This window comes from Hylobates moloch, unplaced genomic scaffold (genome assembly GCF_009828535.3).
Source record: "Hylobates moloch isolate HMO894 unplaced genomic scaffold, HMol_V3 SCAFFOLD_3, whole genome shotgun sequence".
NCBI classification, from domain to species: domain Eukaryota; kingdom Metazoa; phylum Chordata; class Mammalia; order Primates; family Hylobatidae; genus Hylobates; species Hylobates moloch.
This window is the reverse complement of record NW_026652278.1, coordinates 100,552,047-100,573,020: the sequence shown is the minus strand read 5'-3', so window position 1 is coordinate 100,573,020 and position 20,974 is coordinate 100,552,047. Positions and strand designations below refer to the sequence as shown.

General features: G+C 37.3%; 1 protein-coding gene across 3 annotated transcripts; it reads left to right on the top strand.

Annotated features, from left to right (window-relative positions):
- Window positions 1-99: 99 nt before the first annotated feature.
- On the top strand, window positions 100-13,897 carry THNSL1 (threonine synthase like 1). Of its 3 annotated transcripts, none has more exons than XR_009212875.1 (3): window positions 100-370; window positions 5,456-5,622; window positions 13,473-13,897. XR_009212875.1 is itself a non-coding variant. In XM_032144960.2 (3 exons), exon 3 carries the CDS (start codon window positions 6,928-6,930, stop codon window positions 9,157-9,159), a length of 2,232 nt encoding a protein of 743 aa, XP_032000851.1. In that variant the 5' UTR covers window positions 100-273; window positions 5,456-5,622; window positions 6,880-6,927; the 3' UTR covers window positions 9,160-9,227. The 3 variants fall into 3 exon arrangements, 2 of the variants coding, with proteins under 2 accessions (XP_032000851.1, XP_032000861.1); XM_032144960.2 differs by lacking the exon at window positions 13,473-13,897 and adding an exon at window positions 6,880-9,227 and having other exon boundaries at window positions 100-273; XM_032144970.2 differs by lacking the exon at window positions 13,473-13,897 and adding an exon at window positions 6,880-9,227.
- The last annotated feature ends 7,077 nt before the right edge of the window (window positions 13,898-20,974 follow it).

Here is a 20,974-nt window from a genome sequence, read left to right as displayed (position 1 = left end):
ACAATAAGGTTTTTGTGAGCCAGCCCCAATCCCGGTGTGGGCGGAGCGAGCGGCTGAGACCACGCGGACGCAAGGCCACCGCCGCCAGCGGGACGAGGGAGGGGAGGAGCCTGAGGTGCTCGGAGTGCTCGGATAGGCTACAGTGAGAGAGGAGAGTCACGTGCCCTGCGCGAGGCCGCTCGGGGCGTGGGCGTGGAGCGGAGGCACGCTGGCCGCCGCAGGCACAGGCGCAGAGTCCACTGCGCGGGGGCGGGCCCGGGGAACTAGCTGGAGGTACGGTGTTCCGTGTCCTGTGGAGGCTTTAGCGGCTCGTGGACGCTGCTCTCCCATTTCCTTTCATTTCCCCCGTCTTCTCAGTGAGATTTCTTTGGTGAGTTATTGGAGGAGAAAGAAAGGAAAACTAGAAGCCAGCCCGCTCCCATCGCATGCCTTTCCCCGCACCGTCCCTTCCCCTTTCCGCTACTCGCTGGTGAACTCTGCGCGCATTTTTCCTGCTGCTTCTCGTGGAGGCTCCTCGGAACCCCGCGCAGCCTTGCCCGCCACGTGTGTGAGTGCGCGCCCGGGGCCCGCGGCCTCCTCCGCCTGCTGCGCTCGCTCTCCCGCCCCTGCGCCTGCGACCGCCCCTTGGGCTGTCCTCGGGGTCGGCTCTGCGCCTGCTCTTGCCGCGGTCAGGACCCTTCCTCTAGGTCGTTCTCCAGGAACCCGTGGACCTGCTCTTTTGTGAATGAGCAGCCTAAACTAAGAGGAGAAGCCTTTTAAGTGGGCCTTTACGTTTTTGTCCAGTTTTTGGTGTCCCTTGTTGGAAAATTGTCTTCTGAGAAGCGGTTTTATTCCTTTTTGTTCCACCTGGTCACCCGTAAATCTATGCACATGGGCCTGCCGTAGGAAAGTCATTTAGACGCTTTTACCCGAGTGTTTAAGTCTCTACTAAAAAATACAAAAAATTAGCTGAGTGTGGTGGCGGGTGCCTGTAATCCCAGCTACTCAGGAAGCTGAGGCAGCAGAATCTCTTGAACCTGGGAGACGGAGGTAGCAATGAGCTGAGATTGCGCCATTGCACTCCACGGCAACAAGAGTGAAACTCTGTCTCAAAAAAAAAAAAAAAAAAGACATTTTGGTAATAGGATTTGGGGAGGAAGATGGATGCCTCTGAACCACCGGTACAGAGGCCACTCTGCCCAAAGGAAATAAAGCTTCCCGGAGAGGAGAGAAAACACACTTGAGTCTGGGTTTCTCACTGCCTGGTTGGCTGGCGGGGAGATGAAAACAACACAATGGCCTGGTGAACCTTTTAGTTCCTGTATAAAAAGCTTTTACTGAATGTGTAGATCCTTCCTTTGGGCTCTTACTGAATTTCACTACATAAGAATACATTAAGTTTTTCTTTTTTTTTGTATACAGTTGATTTTAATTTTTGTCCCAGACACTTAGGGAAAATTCTCCAGATTTCTTCACATCAGATTGTCTTCCAAAACATTTTAGATAGATAGATCTGTAGATCTATGTTTAGATCTAGATCCAAATCTATATCACTTTGCCCCTTTCTTTTCGCCCTTGAGTATTTTATGTTTGGGGTTTCTGTTTAGCAAGTATAGAGAAAAATTTGGCGGGAAACCACCTGTATGTACGAAGATTCGAACCAAGGACTCATGGAATGATAACACCATTAGCCAAGTGGATAGTCATTGGCTAAAGCTTATGAATTTTATAATTAGAAGGAACACCTTGAGACTACTTGTGTTAATCAGTTCCTGAAATAGCAAGTAAGGGCAAAACATGATTTCTGCAGTTAGCACCAACTGGTCTTAGGTAACCTTGATGTTCTGGGATTACTGAAATAAAATAATTTCACTGATGTCTGTATATTATGCTTTAAAAAATGGTAAACAATTTATGCAAGACCTCACTGTGGTATAGTTAGTTTACAGTCATGAGCAGGTTGTTAAATCATTTGGAAAAAAAATTTTCTTTTTTCTTAGACATTTGATCTGCAATTCTCCTTGCCTTTTGAAAGTGTGTTTAAGCAAAATTATTTCTAGTTTTTATAATTCTCTTGAAATGACAGTTCAAAAAAATGCCTGTGTCCACCGCATGTCCACAGGGAATTAACTGGTATATACCTACAGGGATGAACAAACTATCTGTAAAGGGATAGACAGTAAATATTTCAGGCCCTTTTAGGCCAAGTGCTTATGTTGCAACTACTCAGTTTTGCCATTGTAGCTCAAAAGCAGCCAAAGACGGCACTGAAAAAATGTATGAGCACGTGAATGATTGAAGCTGTGCTTCAGAGAAACTTGATTTATAAAAACGATGGTGGGCCAGATTTAGCCTGTGGATTGTAGTTTGCACAGATCCTAGATCCCCGTATATAATGGTATGCCTGTGATGTACATAAACAAATGAGGGTTTGTTTTTTTTTTTGCAAAGGATTATTTTAATCTATTTAAACGAACAAAATGGGTGTAGATGAGGATATAAGACAATTGGAAGATAAACCCTTTATAAAGATAGGCTCTTTATAATTCTCAAAGTTATAGAATTGTGGATACTTAAGTTTTTTCGATTAAATATTTGAGATCATTAAGAACATGTCTAACAGAAGTCTAATGGCAGAAAAATCTTAGTCAGCTTTGATAGTAATATAAAGACTAAGTGATGAACTTGCAAAATTAATTGTTTTAGTTGTAAGATCCTTGTGATTACAAAACAATACTGGATTGTGTGGTCCTTCCACCGTTGCCTCTATTTCATGGCAGGTGGGAGGCCCTCTGAGTGAAAGGTTTGAGAGAATTTTTGGTCAGAAGTCAGAAGCAGTAGAGCTTAACCTCCTTTTGGCTAGTTTGTGTCCTGACAGACAGTTGGTTCTCCATATCTGTGAATTTCCCATTCTCAGATTCAACTAATTACAGATTGAATATATTTTAAAATTTTGGTTGAGTGCAGTGGCTCATACCTGCAATCCTAGCACTTTTTGAAGGACAAGGAAGGAAGATTGCTTGAGCCCAGGAGTTGGAGACCAGCCTGGGCAACATGGCGAAACCCCTTCTCTACTAAAAATACTAAAATTACCTGGGTGTGGTGGTGCGTGCCTGTAGTCCCAGCTACTTGGGAGGCTGAGATGGGAGGATCGCTTGAGCCTAGGAGGTCAAGGCTGTAATGAACCAAGATTGTGTTACTGCACTCCAGTCTGGGCAACGGAGTGGGAGCCTGTCTGAAAAACAAACAAAAACATGAAAATAATGGAACAGTAGAAATACCACAAACAAAGCAAATTAGTACAACAGCTCTGTACCTAGCATTTGCATTGTATTATGTATTATAAGTTATTCAGAGATGATTTAAGGTATACAGGAGGATGTGCACAGGTTATATGTAAATACTACACCATTTTATATAAAGGACTTGCACATCTGCAGATTTTTCTCACTCTAAAGTCAGTCCTATTAACCACTAATTATCCAATATCCCTCTCAATGCTTAATCCAAATAATTGTTAAACACATTAAAGAGAAGAGTATCAAGACTGAAAGCCTTGGAGTGCACTACCAGAAATTTCCCTCTATTCAACAGAACCGTTTTTATGATCATTCAACAATATCCTCAAATCTTTTTTTCCATTTCTCCGTGAATTAAAAAAAATTTAAATGAACCATCGATAATGCTTTGGTGAAGTCCATATATATGCCTTCTATATATATTCCTGAGTGGCCATTGCAGCAGACGTTCTCAAAAAGGAAATGAGGATGTCTTTTCCTCATTTGGTTGGTTAAAAAATGTTGAGCCCCTAAAATCAATTTGTGGTTAAATGTTACAAAATAAAATTTAGTGTGTAGCTTAAAATGGAATATATCTTTATTGTTCTTTAGAAATAATATATATTATAGCACTTAACTGCCTTCTGCTAGTCTAAGGAACATGTTTTTGGGAAATAATATTGATACAGAATTTACAAATTGAACTGTCAAAATTTTCTTTTAAAAAAAAAAATATATATTGCTACCCCAAAGTCTTGAAAAAGGGAAGTGAAGTAAAATTTAAAAACAAGAGGGTAGAGGGGAACTAACATATAGGAAAAGTAAGATTGCAAAACATAAGGTGAAGGTAACATAATGTTTGCCTTACAATCTACTTTTAATGAAGTTGATGTTAAGCATGGTAGCAAGCAACGTAAAGTGGAAGAAAAGATGAAAGATTTACTGGGCCGGTGTGGTGGTTCATTCCCCTAATCCCAGCACTTTGGGAGGCCAAGGTGAGAGGATTGCTTGAGTTCAGGAGTTCAAGATCAGTCTGGGCAACATGGTGAAACCCTGTCTCTACAAAACCTACAAAAATTAGCTGGGTGTGGTGGTGCACACCTGGTGGGAGGATCACCTGAGCCCAGGAGGTTGAGCCTGCAGTGAGCTGAGATCATGCCGCTGCACTCCAGCCTGGGTGACAGTGGAAGACTGTTTCTCAAAAAAAAAAAAAAAAAAAATTACTGCTCATGAAAACCATCTGCTCAGATTATAAGATTATATACAATTATTACTGATACAGGTATCAGAAAGTTAGGTATTGCAAACTCAAAAAGAAGAGACTGTAATGTTACAAGCAAAAGCTTCCTGAATAGGAGGTTAATCAGACTGTTTTATATAAGTGCCCTAAAAGCAGTTTGTGCTTTTAAAGTCTAGTACCAGAATATGGTTTAATTAAATTGATGTTATGGTTCAAGTATATAATTCTTTCTGGTCCTTGGTTTACTTCAGGGAAAGGATTAGACTGTGCATGGCAAAACAGTTCTTGATTCATGGGTGAACACCACTGTATTCTCTGAAGGTTTATAAACCATAAAAAAAATGCACCTTGCCTTGTACCTACATATTTGGGTTCAATTTATATATTCCTAGCCCATTGTCAGTGAGTGACAATGATTAATCTTACTGTAAATATTTTGTGCTAACTACTATGATATGTGCTTTGATTTTATTATACTTATATAGCTAAGAGGTATCTTTTTGTGGCAAGAGTTTTATTTGGGCTTTTTATAGTGGATATTATTACATATGAATATATAGTGATTTTGATGGATAATACAGCCTAAAAAACAACTCAGACACTAATTTCATAGCGTTAGTCCACTGATTTTTTCCCCTCTGGTCATTATACAGCCAAATCATTAAAATTCCAGGTATCCTTCTGAAAGATTTTGTATTTGTTATTATTTGGTTTTTTATTGCTTGATGGTAGAATTTCCTTCAGTACTGTTTAGTGAAATTCTTTTTATAATGAGACACATGTTTAAAAACAGTATCTTAATCTTGTAATAACAGATTTGGGGAAACATATGAAAAGGGTCAATTTTTCTGTATTTTTAAAATTTCAGATGAGCTTTTCAAATAATAGACTAGTCTATATGTAGAATTTTATGATACTGTATACAGTTATGATTAACTTAAATTTTTTTCCATTATAGGCTCCACATTTTGCAAAGATCGGTTTTGCCTCAGAGTCAACAAACTCTTCAGATTGGTTCCAGTGTGTCCTATGTTTACAAGTCAGTGGAAATTAAACAAAACACATACAAATTGAAAAGTCAAATAAGGAAATGAATTACTTCCCTTGACGGCTCTAATTTTACTTGTAAGTTAAAATTCATTTAAAAATCATTTAAATGTTTAATTACAGAACAGAGTTTAAGTAGCATAGAAAGTCAGTATTACATGATTAAAAGTTTTCAGAACATATTTTAACATTTGATCTAGTATTTAATATGGTTTAGTTGCGTATTGATTCTACCAGAGAACACGTGATAAGCCCCACTGTGTGTCTGTGACATTACTTCAGGCAACTTACATGAACATTGCACAGGTATTATATTGCATTTTGCGTAACTAAAAACTTGTCTGGCATACATTTTTGTTTTAATGGTGAGTATATTTCCAAAGACAAGGACTTGGTCAATATGGGAAATTATAGAGCTTCTTTGGATGCCAGAATAATTGTTTTCTCTCATCATTGGAAACATTCCTGAGGTTCTTGGCTGTCGCCCTGGGGTCTGGAAGTTGAGTTAAATCTCTCCACTGATGATTATAGGGTTAGAAACAAAAGCAATGGTTCCATGCAGATGAGGTTATATGTAGCCTTTGACCTCATTGCTGATTATTAATTTTTCTTAACTATTTGTATAATATTATACCTTTCACGTTGGCTCTTTTTAAAGCCTTCAATATGAATAATATGTAACAATGATTCTTAATATGCATGTAAAAGGCACATAAGAAAAAAAATGTCATACCTTTGTCCTGTAGTTTGGAAAACTAAGCATTTTGTAAGCAAATATGTTCTTTTATTCTGGTTTCCTGTTATGAATTCTATAAGAAATTTATGAGTAATATAGTCTATCACAATGTTCATACAACTGAAGAGAAATTAAATATAAAGAATATTGTTCAACTTTTGTGAATTGCAAATAGATAGCACTCCAACTCCAAATCATCTTTATATGTGATATAAACTGATAAACCATGAAATAATTTTCATTAAAAGATCTCAATATGAAAAAATAGTAATTTGATTTAGTATATATATACTTTTAAAAGCATCTACAATCTGGCACTTTGTGAATACAAGTTTCTGTTTTTATAGTTACAAATTTTGTCAAAGTTTTGATTTTTCAGTGTCTCGAGATTTTAAAAGATATCATTAAAAAGGATAATATGCAATATATAGAATCTGGGTTGGAATAGTTTTTTCAATTCCATAAGTTTGGAAGATTTTTAAACAGTTTATATACCATGGGCATGGTTATATTCAATCCTATTGGGATTTTAACAATCTACTGTAATTAGTAACCAAATTATCTTTTGTTGTTTTTTGTTTGTTTTGTGTTTTGAAAAGGGCTAAAGCCAATTTTTAGGTTGGCTTGGGCAGAAAAGTGAAAAGAGAATGCTCCACTTTAACCGATGTCATCATCTGAAAAAGATAACACAGAAATGTTTTTCTAGTATACATGTTAAAACGGATAAACACGCACAGCGATTTCTTTCGAGAACCTTTGCACTTGCGGAATTGAGGAAGTCATGGTATTCAACCCACTCTCTTGTTGGAGACAAAAATATTATCCTGATGGGACCTCCTGGTGCTGGGAAAACAACAGTAGGCAGAATAATAGGTCAGAAACTAGGTTGTTGTGTCATAGATGTGGATGATGATATCCTTGAAAAAACCTGGAATATGAGTGTGTCTGAAAAATTACAGGATGTTGGTAATGAGCAATTTTTAGAAGAGGAAGGAAAAGCTGTGTTAAACTTCTCTGCATCTGGAAGTGTGATTTCCCTTACTGGGTCCAATCCAATGCATGATGCTAGCATGTGGCATCTGAAGAAAAATGGAATAATTGTATACCTGGATGTACCTCTACTAGATCTAATTCATCGTCTAAAATTAATGAAGACAGATAGGATTGTAGGTCAGAATTCTGGAAAATCTATGAAAGACTTACTTAAATTTAGAAGACAATATTATAAGAAGTGGTATGATGCTCGTGTTTTCTGTGAAAGTGGGGCTTCCCCAGAGGAGGTAACTGACAAAGTGCTGAATGCAATTAAAAGATACCAAGATGTGGACTCGGAAACATTCATTTCAACAAGACACGTTTGGCCTAAAGACTGTGAACAGAAGGTTTCAGCAAAATTCTTTAGTGAAGCTGTAATTGAGGGGTTGGCTTCTGATGGTGGACTCTTTGTTCCTGCGAAGGAGTTTCCAAAATTAAGCTGTGGGGAGTGGAAAAGCCTAGTAGGAGCAACCTACATAGAAAGAGCACAGATACTGTTGGAAAGATGTATCCATCCTGCAGACATACCTGCTGCCAGGTTGGGAGAAATGATTGAAACTGCTTATGGGGAAAACTTTGCCTGCTCAAAAATTGCTCCTGTCAGGCACCTTTCAGGCAACCAGTTCATCCTGGAGTTGTTTCATGGACCAACGGGATCATTTAAAGATTTGTCTTTACAGCTTATGCCTCATATTTTTGCACACTGTATCCCACCAAGTTGCAATTATATGATACTTGTAGCTACTTCAGGAGACACAGGGAGTGCAGTCTTAAATGGTTTTAGTCATCTTAGTAAGAATGATAAGCAAAGGATAGCTGTGGTCGCATTTTTTCCTGAGAATGGAGTAAGTGATTTTCAAAAAGCACAAATAATTGGCAGTCAGAGAGAAAATGGATGGGCAGTGGGTGTTGAGTCAGATTTTGATTTTTGCCAGACAGCTATAAAAAGAATTTTTAACGATTCTGATTTTACTGGCTTTCTTACTGTGGAATATGGAACAATCTTAAGTTCTGCTAACTCCATAAACTGGGGCCGACTACTTCCGCAGGTAGTTTATCATGCTTCCGCATATCTTGATCTTGTTAGTCAAGGATTTATTTCTTTTGGAAGCCCAGTCGATGTCTGTATTCCCACAGGAAACTTTGGTAACATTTTAGCAGCAGTGTATGCCAAAATGATGGGAATCCCGATTCGAAAATTTATCTGTGCCTCTAATCAGAACCATGTTTTGACTGATTTTATAAAAACAGGACATTATGATCTAAGGGAAAGAAAATTAGCACAAACCTTTTCACCCTCAATAGATATTCTCAAATCTTCAAACCTAGAACGACATTTACACTTGATGGCTAATAAAGATGGGCAACTAATGACAGAATTATTTAATCGATTAGAAAGTCAGCATCACTTCCAGATAGAAAAGGCTCTAGTTGAGAAACTTCAGCAGGATTTTGTAGCTGACTGGTGCTCTGAGGGAGAGTGCCTAGCAGCTATTAACTCCACCTATAATACTTCAGGGTATATTTTGGATCCACACACTGCTGTTGCAAAAGTGGTTGCAGATAGAGTGCAAGACAAAACTTGCCCTGTGATTATCTCATCTACAGCCCATTACTCAAAGTTTGCACCTGCTATCATGCAGGCTTTAAAGATTAAAGAAATCAGTGAGACTTCATCAAGCCAGCTCTATTTACTGGGTTCATACAATGCATTACCTCCACTGCATGAGGCTTTATTAGAGAGAACAAAACAGCAAGAGAAGATGGAGTACCAGGTCTGTGCAGCTGATATGAATGTCTTGAAGAGTCATGTGGAAAAACTTATCCAAAATCAATTCATATGAAAGCTTTCAGAGTAAATTTTTTTTCTAGCTGTAAGCATGCAATAATAAATCTCAAATATTGATTTGGAGTACAGTAGCATTTTGCCTTTTATGTAAATATCTCTATATCTGTTTGGAATTTCAATAGTCTGATCTCTAGGGCTGACATTAGACCTCCACGGCATCTCTTCAGATCTTTAATCTGGAAGTGACAAAAGGTAACACTGTGCACGGACCTTTGAGCTATCATGCTTTTGCCTTGTGCTCATGAGGGGTGTATCAGTTTCCACTCCCACACCCTCACTGTTACGTGGACCAAAATGTCTGGTATACGATTTGGCAATTAAAATATTTAAGCCCAGTTTTCAGGTACTACATCTGTAACTAGTGAATACTCTGTTGGTTAGAAAGTTAATTTACCACTCAAAATGGCTAACTTGAATGGAGGAAGTAGTAAACTCTTCTGTTAGGATTAGGGCCAGTGTTTTTTGTTTTTTGGTGCAGTTTCAGCTCACTGCAACCTCCGCCTCCTAGGTTCAAGTGATTCTCCTGCCTCAGCCTCCCAAGTAGCTGGGATGACAGGCATGCACCGCCACACACGGCTAATTTTTTTATTTTTAGTAGAGATGGGGTTTCGCCATGTTTTCCAGGCTGATCTTGAACCTCTGACCTCAGGTGATCCACCCACCTCGGCCTCCCAAAGTGCTAGGATTACAGGTGTGAGCCTCTGCACCTGGCTAGGGCCAGTGTTTTTAACCCTCCTCAAATTCCATTTTGGACTACAACTAGTGCGTATCCCGCACTGTCCAAATTAAAGATGTACTCTGTCCTTCACTCTCCTTTGGATGTTTACGGTTAGGGTGATGATGTTTGAAAATCAAGACATTACTGAAATCCAGGATGAAACAGTAAGCAGAACTACTTAGAAGTGAATACAGAAATAAAATGATCTATTTCAAGATAAAAGTTTTCCAAAATTAAGAGTACTTGAGTAGTCTCAATAGGAGTGTATTTGTAGACAGCAGTTTCCCTATATTATTTGGAGCCAATTCTTACGTAATTTGTTGTTTCTTTCTTAGTGAACATTGTCTTTTTCTGGCAGCTGAAACTGCACACAACTGATACACATATTTAATTTGTATTCCTTTGTAGTAATACATTTTAACCATGATTTATGTTTGTGAATTTACTGGATGTTTTCTTTCTGAATTAAAGATTGTCAAGACCAATTAGTGTAATGGACTACTGTCAACCACAAGATGGCATTCCTAACATAATTTGTCTTTGATAACATTCAGTTCCATTTTCTGGGAGAACAACCGCCATGAAGAAATATATTGAAAGTTGTAATGAAGAAAACATTTTAATAGTTTAATAAGCAAGAGAAATTTGTTTCAATTTTTTTTAAATTAAACCAATTATATATTAACACCAGATCTCTGGCTTAGCTTCTAAAAAGGAGGTTCTAAAACCAAAAATTGAAAATCAGGAGCAGTTATAGGAAAAAAATGGAAGATTCAAAGTTCTGTTTGTTCATGTATGTCTTTATTATTTTATCATTTACTTTTAAGGATATTTCAGTAGATGATATATTTAGAAACTGCATCTAAATATTCACTATACATAAGAATGCATTATTTTGCCTGGCATGGTGGCTCACACCTGTAATCCCAGCACTTTGGGAGGCCGAGGCAGGTGGATCACCTGAAGTCAGGAGTTCGAGACCAGCCTGACCAACATGGAGAAACCCCGTCTCTACTAAAAATACAAAAAAATAGCCGGGTGTGGTGGCAGGCGCTTGTAGTCCCAGCTACTCAGGAGGCTGAGGCAGGAGAATGCGTGAACCTGGGAGGCGGAGTTTGCAGTGAGCCGAGATCACGCCACTGCACTCCAGCCTGGGCGACAAAGCAAGACTCCGTCTCAAAAAAAAAAAATACAAAATTAGCCAGGCATGGTGGCGCATGCCTATAGTCCCAGCTACTTGGGAGGCAGAGGCTGGAGAATCCCTTGAACCTGGGAGATGCAGGTTGCGGTTGAGCAGAGATGGCGCCATTGCACCCCAGCCTGGGCAACAAGAGCAAAACTCTGTCTCAAAAAAAAAAAAAAAAAAAAAAAAAAGCATTATTTTTCTGAAAGTGAGAGGAACAGTGTTTTAAAAAGACATGATTTCTGGCTGGGCACAGTGGCTAACGCCTGTAATCCCAGCACTTTGGGAGGCCAAGGAGGGCAGATCACCTGAGGCCAGGAGTTCAAGATCAGCCTGGTGAAACCCCATCTCTACAAAAAATACAAAAAATTAGCTGGACATGGTGGTGCACACCTGTAGTCCCAGCTACTTGGGAGACTGGGACACAAAAATTGCTTGAACCCACGAGGCAGAGGTTGCATTGAGCCGAGATCACACCATGCACTCCAGCCTAGGCAACAAAGCAAGACTCTGTCTCAAAAAAATAAATAAAAAAAGACATTTCTGCCTTCAAGAACTGTAGTTAACAAGACAACGCAAAAATTCAATCATACAAGCAAAAGAGTTATTGCAAGATGGTGTGTCAATAAGTGAAAAATGAGTGATACAGCTAAGTGCTGTAAGATTTAAGAGGAAAGGATTACTATGGGATAGTCAGCAAAGGTCTCACAAAGGACATAGAGTCTAAGATCAATCTTGAAGGATGGGAAGATTTTCTAGGTGAAAAAGAAGGGGGAAAACATTCTAGCAGAGGCAGGAGAAACAGAAGATGAAATGCCCAAGGGTTCATATGTATTTATTTGTGGACAGCACATTCTCTTACTGGCCAAAACAGTTATTTCATGTCTTCACTTTTTCTCAAAACCAGCTCTGGCCCTTCACTCTCAGCTAATAACTTTGCTTCATTCTAGAGGAACAAGTGACTATACATACATAACACACCTCAGGCTTCCCATCATCAAGTGTATATGTTTGCTGCATCCATTTCTGTCCCTTTCCCCGCCCCTTTGATTCAATTGGGTGACATTCCTTCTCTTTTTAAAGGCCAGTCTCTTTAGTTGTGCCTTGGATCCTATTCCCTTCAACCTACTTAAATGGTGTGTGTCATCAGGTACCTTCCTCTTGTTTCTTCAACTTCTCCCCTTCTGTGTAACCTTTCTTCTTATGGCATTTAGAGTCTTTCTGTACTTTAGCATAAGAACAAAATCTCTGTGAACATCCACCTTTTTCCCATCTGTGCTTCTTTATTCTCCAATCAAGATAAAGCTCTTCACAGAGTTATCTACATATATGGTGTCCACTTTCCTGCCTCTCTTTTTCTCCAGAGTGTAAAATATATGTACAGGTTAAGGATAAGCATTAAATACCTAAGTATTCACCACCTCACTCAATGGAACACGACTCACCTTTGGTTCTTCTTTGATTGATTAGATTCACTTTCTTCCCCCAGCTGTAACTACATCATACATTTTCTGTTATTCATTCCCTTTCTCATAGTTCTGCATTGTTTAGTTCTGACTCTTTGAATTTTATATAAATGGAATCATACTTTATGTGTTATCCCATGACCTATTTCTTTTGCTCAGAGACTTCCAAATTCATCCATTCAGATGAATGAAGCCACAATTCATTGAATTGTATTACTAAATAGTATTCTATTGTATGAACACCACCATCCACTTACCCACTACTGGACATTTGTCTAATTTGTATCTGTTCTTGTATCCAATAGATATACCGTTTTTTAAAATTTATGTTGAAGGTTACTGACTGTAAACTTCTTAACATTTGTGACTCTTCTTAATAGCATGTAAAACCATTTTTTATGTCGACATTATTAAAAATCTATGAGTTTATGAAATGAAAATTGATTAATTTTCAGGCTATGGTTATAATTTCTAGCTTTCATTGAAATTAATTTAAATATCCTAAATGTGAATTTGTAAGATATTTGAGAAAAATGAGATTTTTAAGTTATATATTTATGGAATTTATAAAATGTTTTCATCAAAATAGAGTTTAGAAGACAATAAATTGTTTTGTATGAAGTTTTAGTTAGATTTTAATAGCAATTCACTTTCAGAAATAATCATGGATGGCAAATATTGTTTCTTTCAATCCATTAAATCATTTATAAACATTTTGTAATTCAGACTACGTAATGTTAGTTAAAAAAAAAATCATGAAGTAACTGTTTTCATGTGAACTTCAAATCCATGGAAACATAATACTGTTTTTGTCCCTATCCAGGAAAATGAATACAATCTACATATGAAAAAGTAGTTTGTGTAGGCCTCATCTGTGCACTGTGACCACTCAAATCATTAACTTTTTATCATTTTGAAACTTTTGTTTTCAAAACAAACAGACTCCTTCAAAAACAAATATGCTTTTCTGACTCAAAAAAGCCAAGCCAAGAAAGTTGCCAGTGTCATGAAAAAGGGACATGTCAAGTGCAAGCAACTAAATCAGCATAACTGATAATCTGGCAGTACTTTGATCAGCTGGCAATATTTTGATCATAGTCCTACATCAGAAGTTGGGATTGCTTTGTAGAAGAATGCCGTGTCAGGTTAGCTGCTTTTCTTTTTTAAAATCAGAACTCTTTTTCTGTTTCTTAGTTCTGAGTTAGAGTTCTCATTTAATTGGTAATAACAACTGTTCTGAGAAGTCATGGCTTTGTGATGTATTTCTGATCAATTTAGTCTCAGATGTAGCACTTTTTAGGTTGTTATTATAGACTTTATTGATATTGTAGTGCCCTATAAAATGCAGAGTTGCTAATGGCAGGTAAGTTTCATTAACAGATATTAGGGGAGTTTATAATTTTAAATTCACAGTGGATTATTTTTAATGAACAAATTCTTTGGTGAATGAATTCTAAAATGCATCAATTCAATACCATCTAATCATAAGTTTAATAGTATCTTTGCAAGGGATTTTTTAAGCAAGTGCTTTATTACTAATTTTCAAAACGGAAACTTTGAGGTAGATATTCCAGAGCTCATGAGAAATACTGAAATTATAAAAGCCCTTAGGAACCATTTTGAACAATAAGAATAAGTTAAAAAAGTAATAACCACCACAGTCTTCTTGGTGCTCTTAAAGCACAAATATCAACATATGTTAATTGTTAATGACTTAATTTTATTTCAGACTAAATTAGACTTACCTGTATTTTTGATGACATTAAAACTTTATTTATTTATAACTATAGGCTCACCAATAGGCTTTCTTTGGAAGCCATGTAAAAATACCATTGGGGGTTGCTTGGCAGCACATGGCCCAGGTTTGCAATCCTTATTGTATCATACTTTGCTTATGCATTTATCGGTCTGTGGACATTTGAGTTGTTTCCACATTTTGGCTATTGTGGATCATGTTGCTGTGAGTATGTGTGTACAAACACTAATACACATGTGCTTTCTAGACCCTGCTTTCAATTCTTTTGGTCATATACCCAGAAGTAGAGTTGCTGGATCATATTGTAATTCTATTTTTAATTTTTTTTAATATCTCTTGTATTGTTTTCTATAGCAGCTACACCATTTATATTCCCACCACTGGAAACTTATGTTACATTTAGAAAACAAAGTTATGCATAGTTTAAAAAGTCAAATCGTTTTATAAAGCTAAAATGTAAAATAGTAGTACCCACTCCCCAGAGGTAATTACTCTCAAATCAGCAGTTTCCTCTGGCATTTCACTGCATATTTCTTGATAACAAGCTATACTACTATTTTGAATTTTTACTTTAGATATTATCTACTGACATTCTTCTATAAAAGTAAAATATTTGGCCGGGCGTGGTAGCTCATGCCTGTAATCCCAACACTTTGGGAGGCTGAGGCGGGTGGATCTCCTGAGGTCAGGAGTTCGAAACCAGCCTGGCCAACATGAAACCCCATCTCTACTAAAAATACAAAAATTAGCTGGGCGCAGTGGTAGACACCTGTAATCCCAGCTACTTGGGAGACTGAGGCAGGAGAATCACTTGAACCCAGGAGGTGGAGGTTGCAGGGAACCAAGATCACGCCATTGCACTCCAGCCTGGGTGACACAGCGACACTCCATCTTAAAAAAAAAAAAGTTAAATATTTACTTCTCCTGCTCCCACTGTTCTGTCCCACTATCGTCTCATTTCCTTACTTCCCATCCTCCTAATATATTGTAATTTTGGATTAGCTTAAGATGACTGTTTTGCCTTATGGCTATTTACCCACATTTGAATTACATAGTATGCTACAATTTTGGGGTTTATTTTTTGGAGTTAATAATTGTGTTTATTCAATTTATTTAACTTTCTACATATGTAACAAATTCATCTCCAAACTTTCTGCCAGATGCACAAATGTCAAAGACTATAAATTCATTAGGTAATCCAACAATTTTATCTTTTTCTTGAAGATTTCCCCTCTTGAGTGCCTTTCCTGTTTTAAGGCAGGCTGGTTGATTTATAGGGAGACTACCCTATAGGGTCTCTCTAGTCACCTTTCCTTTCTATTCACATTGTCCTTCCATCTTTCTCCTGAATGGATCCAGTTTCTTCCTTTTAGTTGGTTTATTCCATAATTTTAGTAGAACTCACTCTCCAGTAGCTTCCTATGATAATGTGATTTTAGCATGTGCTTTTAATTATTTGAGAAATTGCTTGTCTAACAATGTCTTTATTCCATTGCAGACTAGATTAATATTTTGCTGTGTATAGACTAGATTAATATTTTGCTGTGTATAGAATCCTAGGTTGGAAGTAATTTTTTTCCTCAGAAATTTGAAGGTATTGCTCCACCACCAACTTCTAGGTTCTCTTATTGTTTTTGATAAGTCTAATGTTATTCTGATTCTTGATTTTTAAAATGTAATTTCTTTTTTTCCTTTCCTGTAGAAGCCTTTAGGATCTTCTCTTTATGGTCAGGGTTCTCACATTTCGTGGCAGTATTTATTGGTACAAGTCTTTGTGCTTGTTTGTTTTGCTGCTGGAGGACTTTGATGGGCTTTCTAAATATGGAAATTTATGTCCTTCAGTTCTGATAATTATGATAAAACTTATTTTTGAATTTCTTTTTCCTATCTTATATTGTCTGTTCTTTCTTTCTCAAACTCCTATTTTAGGGATTTTGGACACCTTAAAGTGATCTTGTGTGGTGTGGAAGATTGATTCTAAAGATAGTGCTTGGCCGGGCGAGGTGGCTGATGCCTGTAATCCCAGCACTTTTTGAGGTGGAGGTAGGTGGATCACCCGAGGTCAGGAGATTGAGACCAGTCTGACCAACATGGTGAAACCCCATCTCTGCTAATAATACAAAAATTAGCTGGGCATGGTGGTGGGCACCTGTAATCCCAGCTACTCAGGAGGCTGAGGCAAGAGAATTGCTTGAATCCAGGAGGCAGAGATTGCAGTAGCCAAGATCACACCATTGCACTCCAACCTGGGTGATAGAGTGAGACTCCGTCTCAAAAATAAAAAATAATAAATAAAGACAGTGCTCAGTGATACCTCCCAAACCTTATGTGCATGCTATTTCTCACATCAACAAATGAAGTCCATATTCCCTTTCCTTGAATCTGGGCTGATTTGGTGACTTGCTTTAATCAATAGAAAGTGGCAGAAGGTATATGGGATTTCAAGGCCAGGCCATAAGGGTGCTAGACACTTCTACTTCCTTCATTTTCTTATGTAAAGATACTTGGCACGGATTACCTCGTAATGAAAGGTCATGTGGAAAGAGGCCTTAGAGGGTGAAAGGACATCTTGGACTATTGAGCCCTGGCCAAGTTACCAGGTGAGTGTAGCAAAGAGCAGAAGACATGCTAAACTGAACCCAGTCAACCCTCAGAACATTGAGAAATAATAAATTGTTTTAATTCACTAAGTTTTGGGGTAGTTTGTTATGAAATATTAAATAATTGAAACACCCTCTAATTCTCTAGAATTTTTCTTTCCCATGTCCCATTTCTTTTTCTTTCTTTGAATTCATCCATTTATCCTTTCTAGGAAGGATTCCACTTTCTGGGTTTATTTCTCCTTGTTAAATTCTCTGTTATAGGTTACCATTGTCATGTTTTTAGTTCTTTTTTTTTTCCTTTAAAATTTTTAAATTGCTTTCTCTACTTGTTTCATGGATACAATAGTCTTTTTTTTTTTTTTTTTTTTGAACTCTTTAAGGAATTTTTTAAGCCTTTTTCTTTTCCTGTAGAGATGGGATTTTGCTATGTTGCCTAGACTGGCCTTGAACTCATGGCCTCAAGTGATCCTCCCACCTCAGCCTCCCAAAGTATTGGGATTACAGGCTTGAGCCACTGTGGCCAGCTAAGGAATTTAATTATGGTTAGAAAATTCATTTGTAATTTGTTTCTGTTTCTTCTGAAGTCCACTTTTTGTTTGCTGTTTTGGTCTCTGTCTTTCCTGTTGAGACATTCCTCAAGTGTTTAGTGATCTTCCTCTCTTATTCACATTTAATTTTCAAGTAGCAAGAAATTGATGGGAAACCATATCCTGGATGGGCCTTATCAATTGCTGGACTTCACTGTATGATTATGAAACTGGGCTATTTCAGTGGGTACCATCAATTCTATCTGTAGGACTTTTCTTTTAGCCTCTTTAGGCTTCCTGGGAAGAAATCCTCCAGGGAATTAGAATCAGAGTAAAGAAAGGGGCGGGGGGGCGGGGGGGCTATGATTGTTACCATTCAACATGTAGATTTTTCAGTATGGAACCTCTCACTATTTTGTGGTGTTGGCGTGTACTATTTCTGCTCTCACCTATGCCTAATATCCCAGAATTTGAAGTCTCTCTATAGAACAAGTGCTTAATCCTAATCAGCAGTCACCCTGCTACATGGGGTGGGGAACAGTTTCCAAGGCTCTAACTGCTTTTTATACAGATTTTCTATGAATTCTCTTGTTCTTAGTTCTATACTCCTTTCCCCCAAACCCACTTCCTGGTTCAGAAGTAAATGTTATCTCTAATTCTTGAACTATTTTAGGGTCTTGACGTGCTAATCAGCCTAATTTTGAAGTTTTCATACTAGAGACATAGATCTCAACTTTCCCTAGTCTATTAAAGTAGTAAGCAGTCATTTATGTGCTTTCTGGCCTCCAAACTGCTACTGCTGGTCTTTTCCCCTGCTGTATTTGTCAGCTTATGACTTTCCTTTTTCATGGATTTACTGCCATTTTAGTTGTGCCAAAACAGCAATCTAGTGGTGTGACCTGGGAATTGTTTCTGGTGCTAGCCTCTAAAGTTGATCCCTGGCTTTCCTAGAGAATATTTTGTCCACTTATTATCTCTTAATAAATTTATTTTATGCTTAAACTTGTTGAGAGTTACTTTTATTATTTGCAATTAACAATCCTGATTAATATAGTACTAAATGATGATTACAGGTAAAAGTAGTGATACTGATGTCAACTACTATAGAATAGGTAAACATTTCTAAGTTGGTTCATTAAACTTAAATAGTTTTAGCAAAAACAAACAAAAATCTTTGTTCAGCAGGGCATGGTGGCTCATGCTTGTAATCCCAGCACTTTGGGAGGAGAGCTTGAGGCCAAGAGTTCAAGACCAGCCTGGTTAACATAGTGAGACCTCTCTACAAAAATTTAAAATATTAGCAAGGCATGGTGGTGCATGTCCGTAGTCCCAGCTATTTGGGAGGCTGAGGCAGGAATATTGCTTGGGCTCAGGAATTTGAGGTTGCAGTGAGCTATGATTGTGCCACAGGTCTCCAGCCTGGGTGACAGAGCAAGACCTCGTCAAAAAAAAAAAAAAAAAAAAAAATCTGTGGTCCAATACTTTTAGTAAATGTGCCTTCTATATTTCCTTTTTATAGATTTATAATGCATATTAGCAAATTAACCCTACATTAGGGAAACTCATTTCAACTTTGCTTAACCCTTTCTTCCCAAACTTATTTATCAAGGAAAGGAAAACTTGTAAATATTTTGCAGGAAGTAGTTCAAAAATATTGGAATAGGTGAATATAAGCTGGAGAATTTAGAGCAGTTTAATGGGTCCTAAAATAGTGCTTCTAAACCATGTATGTTTGTTTTCTTTAAAATCAAGAAAAAACAATGAAAGTACAACATAAAATTTGTAGAGATGCAGCCATAGTAGAATTTAGAAATGTATGGCCTGAACTGTGTTCATTTAGTATATATGTATGTATGTGTGCGTGTCTATCAATCAATCTATCTATGTATCAATCATCTATTGTCTATCTATCTCTATCTGGATGTGGACATACACCTATATCTCTCTCTATATATATGTATTAAAATAAATGAGCAAGTATTCAGTTAAAGAAACTAAAAAGAGAACTAGTAAACCCAAATACAGATTTAAGAATAAAGGAAAATACCAACAAACATTCATGACTAAAGTACATTTCTACGTCAGTCACAACCATAGGTTAACTATGAATGTGAAAATTATGCAAAAAATAATGAAAGCATTCTGTGAAATCAAAAATTTACAGTAAAACGTATTATTTATTTTTATTTGTAATTTTGTGTTACAAATTGTTTGTATCAGTAAAATTTATAATAAACTTATATGTACACATGCACTTTTTCAGAGAGCCACTTACTACCACTGCACTGACTGTGTGGCAAACACATGGTATTACCTTTCTAAAATCTGAAAATATTTGAATTCCACAACCCAATTACCCTATGGGTTTTAGAAAAGCAGTTGTGAACCTATTCATTTTAGCATAACATGGTTTTCTAATCTGACAAAAAATATGTGAAAAAAAATAGTATTTCTGCTGGGTTGAGTGGCCTAATCTGAATGATTCCGTTTCCCAATTTGACAAAATTTAAGATTATCTATATTTGTTTTAAATGTTATAAAGCTCAAGCCGCAGAATTTTTCAGGAAATAATTTTACTTGCCCTTGATGTTACCTTTTTTCTGGAACCATCTTTCCAATTTGCTTGAGATTTTAAACTTAATTGGTTGACATTATATTTAAACAACTGCCAAGTCAACATGGGTCATTACCAGAAAATAACACCATTTCTTGTAAATTCCACATATGTGTAGGATTCTTCTCTATTAAAGTAATGTAATTTAATCCTAACAGATCATTACAGCTTATTTTTTCACAGTATTCTGTATATTTTCCAGAAAAAGAGTCATCAGTTCAAGAGATACCCCCCTTTTCCCTTAAATGTTGTTGCCTACTATGAAGAAACACAGAACATCTTTCTCTTGAGAAAAGTTGAATATAACAATATTTTACTGGCAGCAGAAAGAAGAAAAATATTAGTTTAAATCAGGTCAAGGGCATAAAATTTATTTGGCTGGCCAAAAGCAGTACCAAGATAAAATTTTATTTTAGGGAGAAAACAATCAAAGCTAAAATATCCTTTGAAATATAAAGGTCATTCTTGTCAAAGAAAAAAAATATAGGAGCTTTATAACTTTGAAAACGGTTACACATATATTATTGGATTTTATTTTCCCAAGACCTCAGAAAGGTGACAGTGCCAAGTGAATGGTCTAGAAGTAACATTTTGTTCATGAACTCAATTGGTCAAACTTAAGACCTCCTGTCCTGCTAATCATACTTGTAAGAGAATAATGCACAAGATAGGATGTAAGTTTATCGATCGGGCACAGTGGCTCACACCTGTAATCCCAGCACTTTGGGACACTGAGGCAAGTGGATCACCTGAGGTCAGGAGTTCAAGACCAGCATGGCCAATATGGGAAAACCCTGTCTCTACTAAAAATACAAAAATTAGCTGGGCGTGGTGGTGCACACCTGTAGTCCCAGCTACTTGGGAGGCTGAGGCAGGAGAACCGCTTGAACCCGGGAGGTGGAGGTTGCAGTGAGCTGAGATAGCACCATTGCACACCAGCCTG

Excerpts from the sequence above, each read along its gene's own strand:
- THNSL1 (XM_032144960.2), top strand. The coding sequence starts at position 6,928 with ATGCTCCACTTTAACCGATGTCATCATCTGAAAAAGATAACACAGAAA.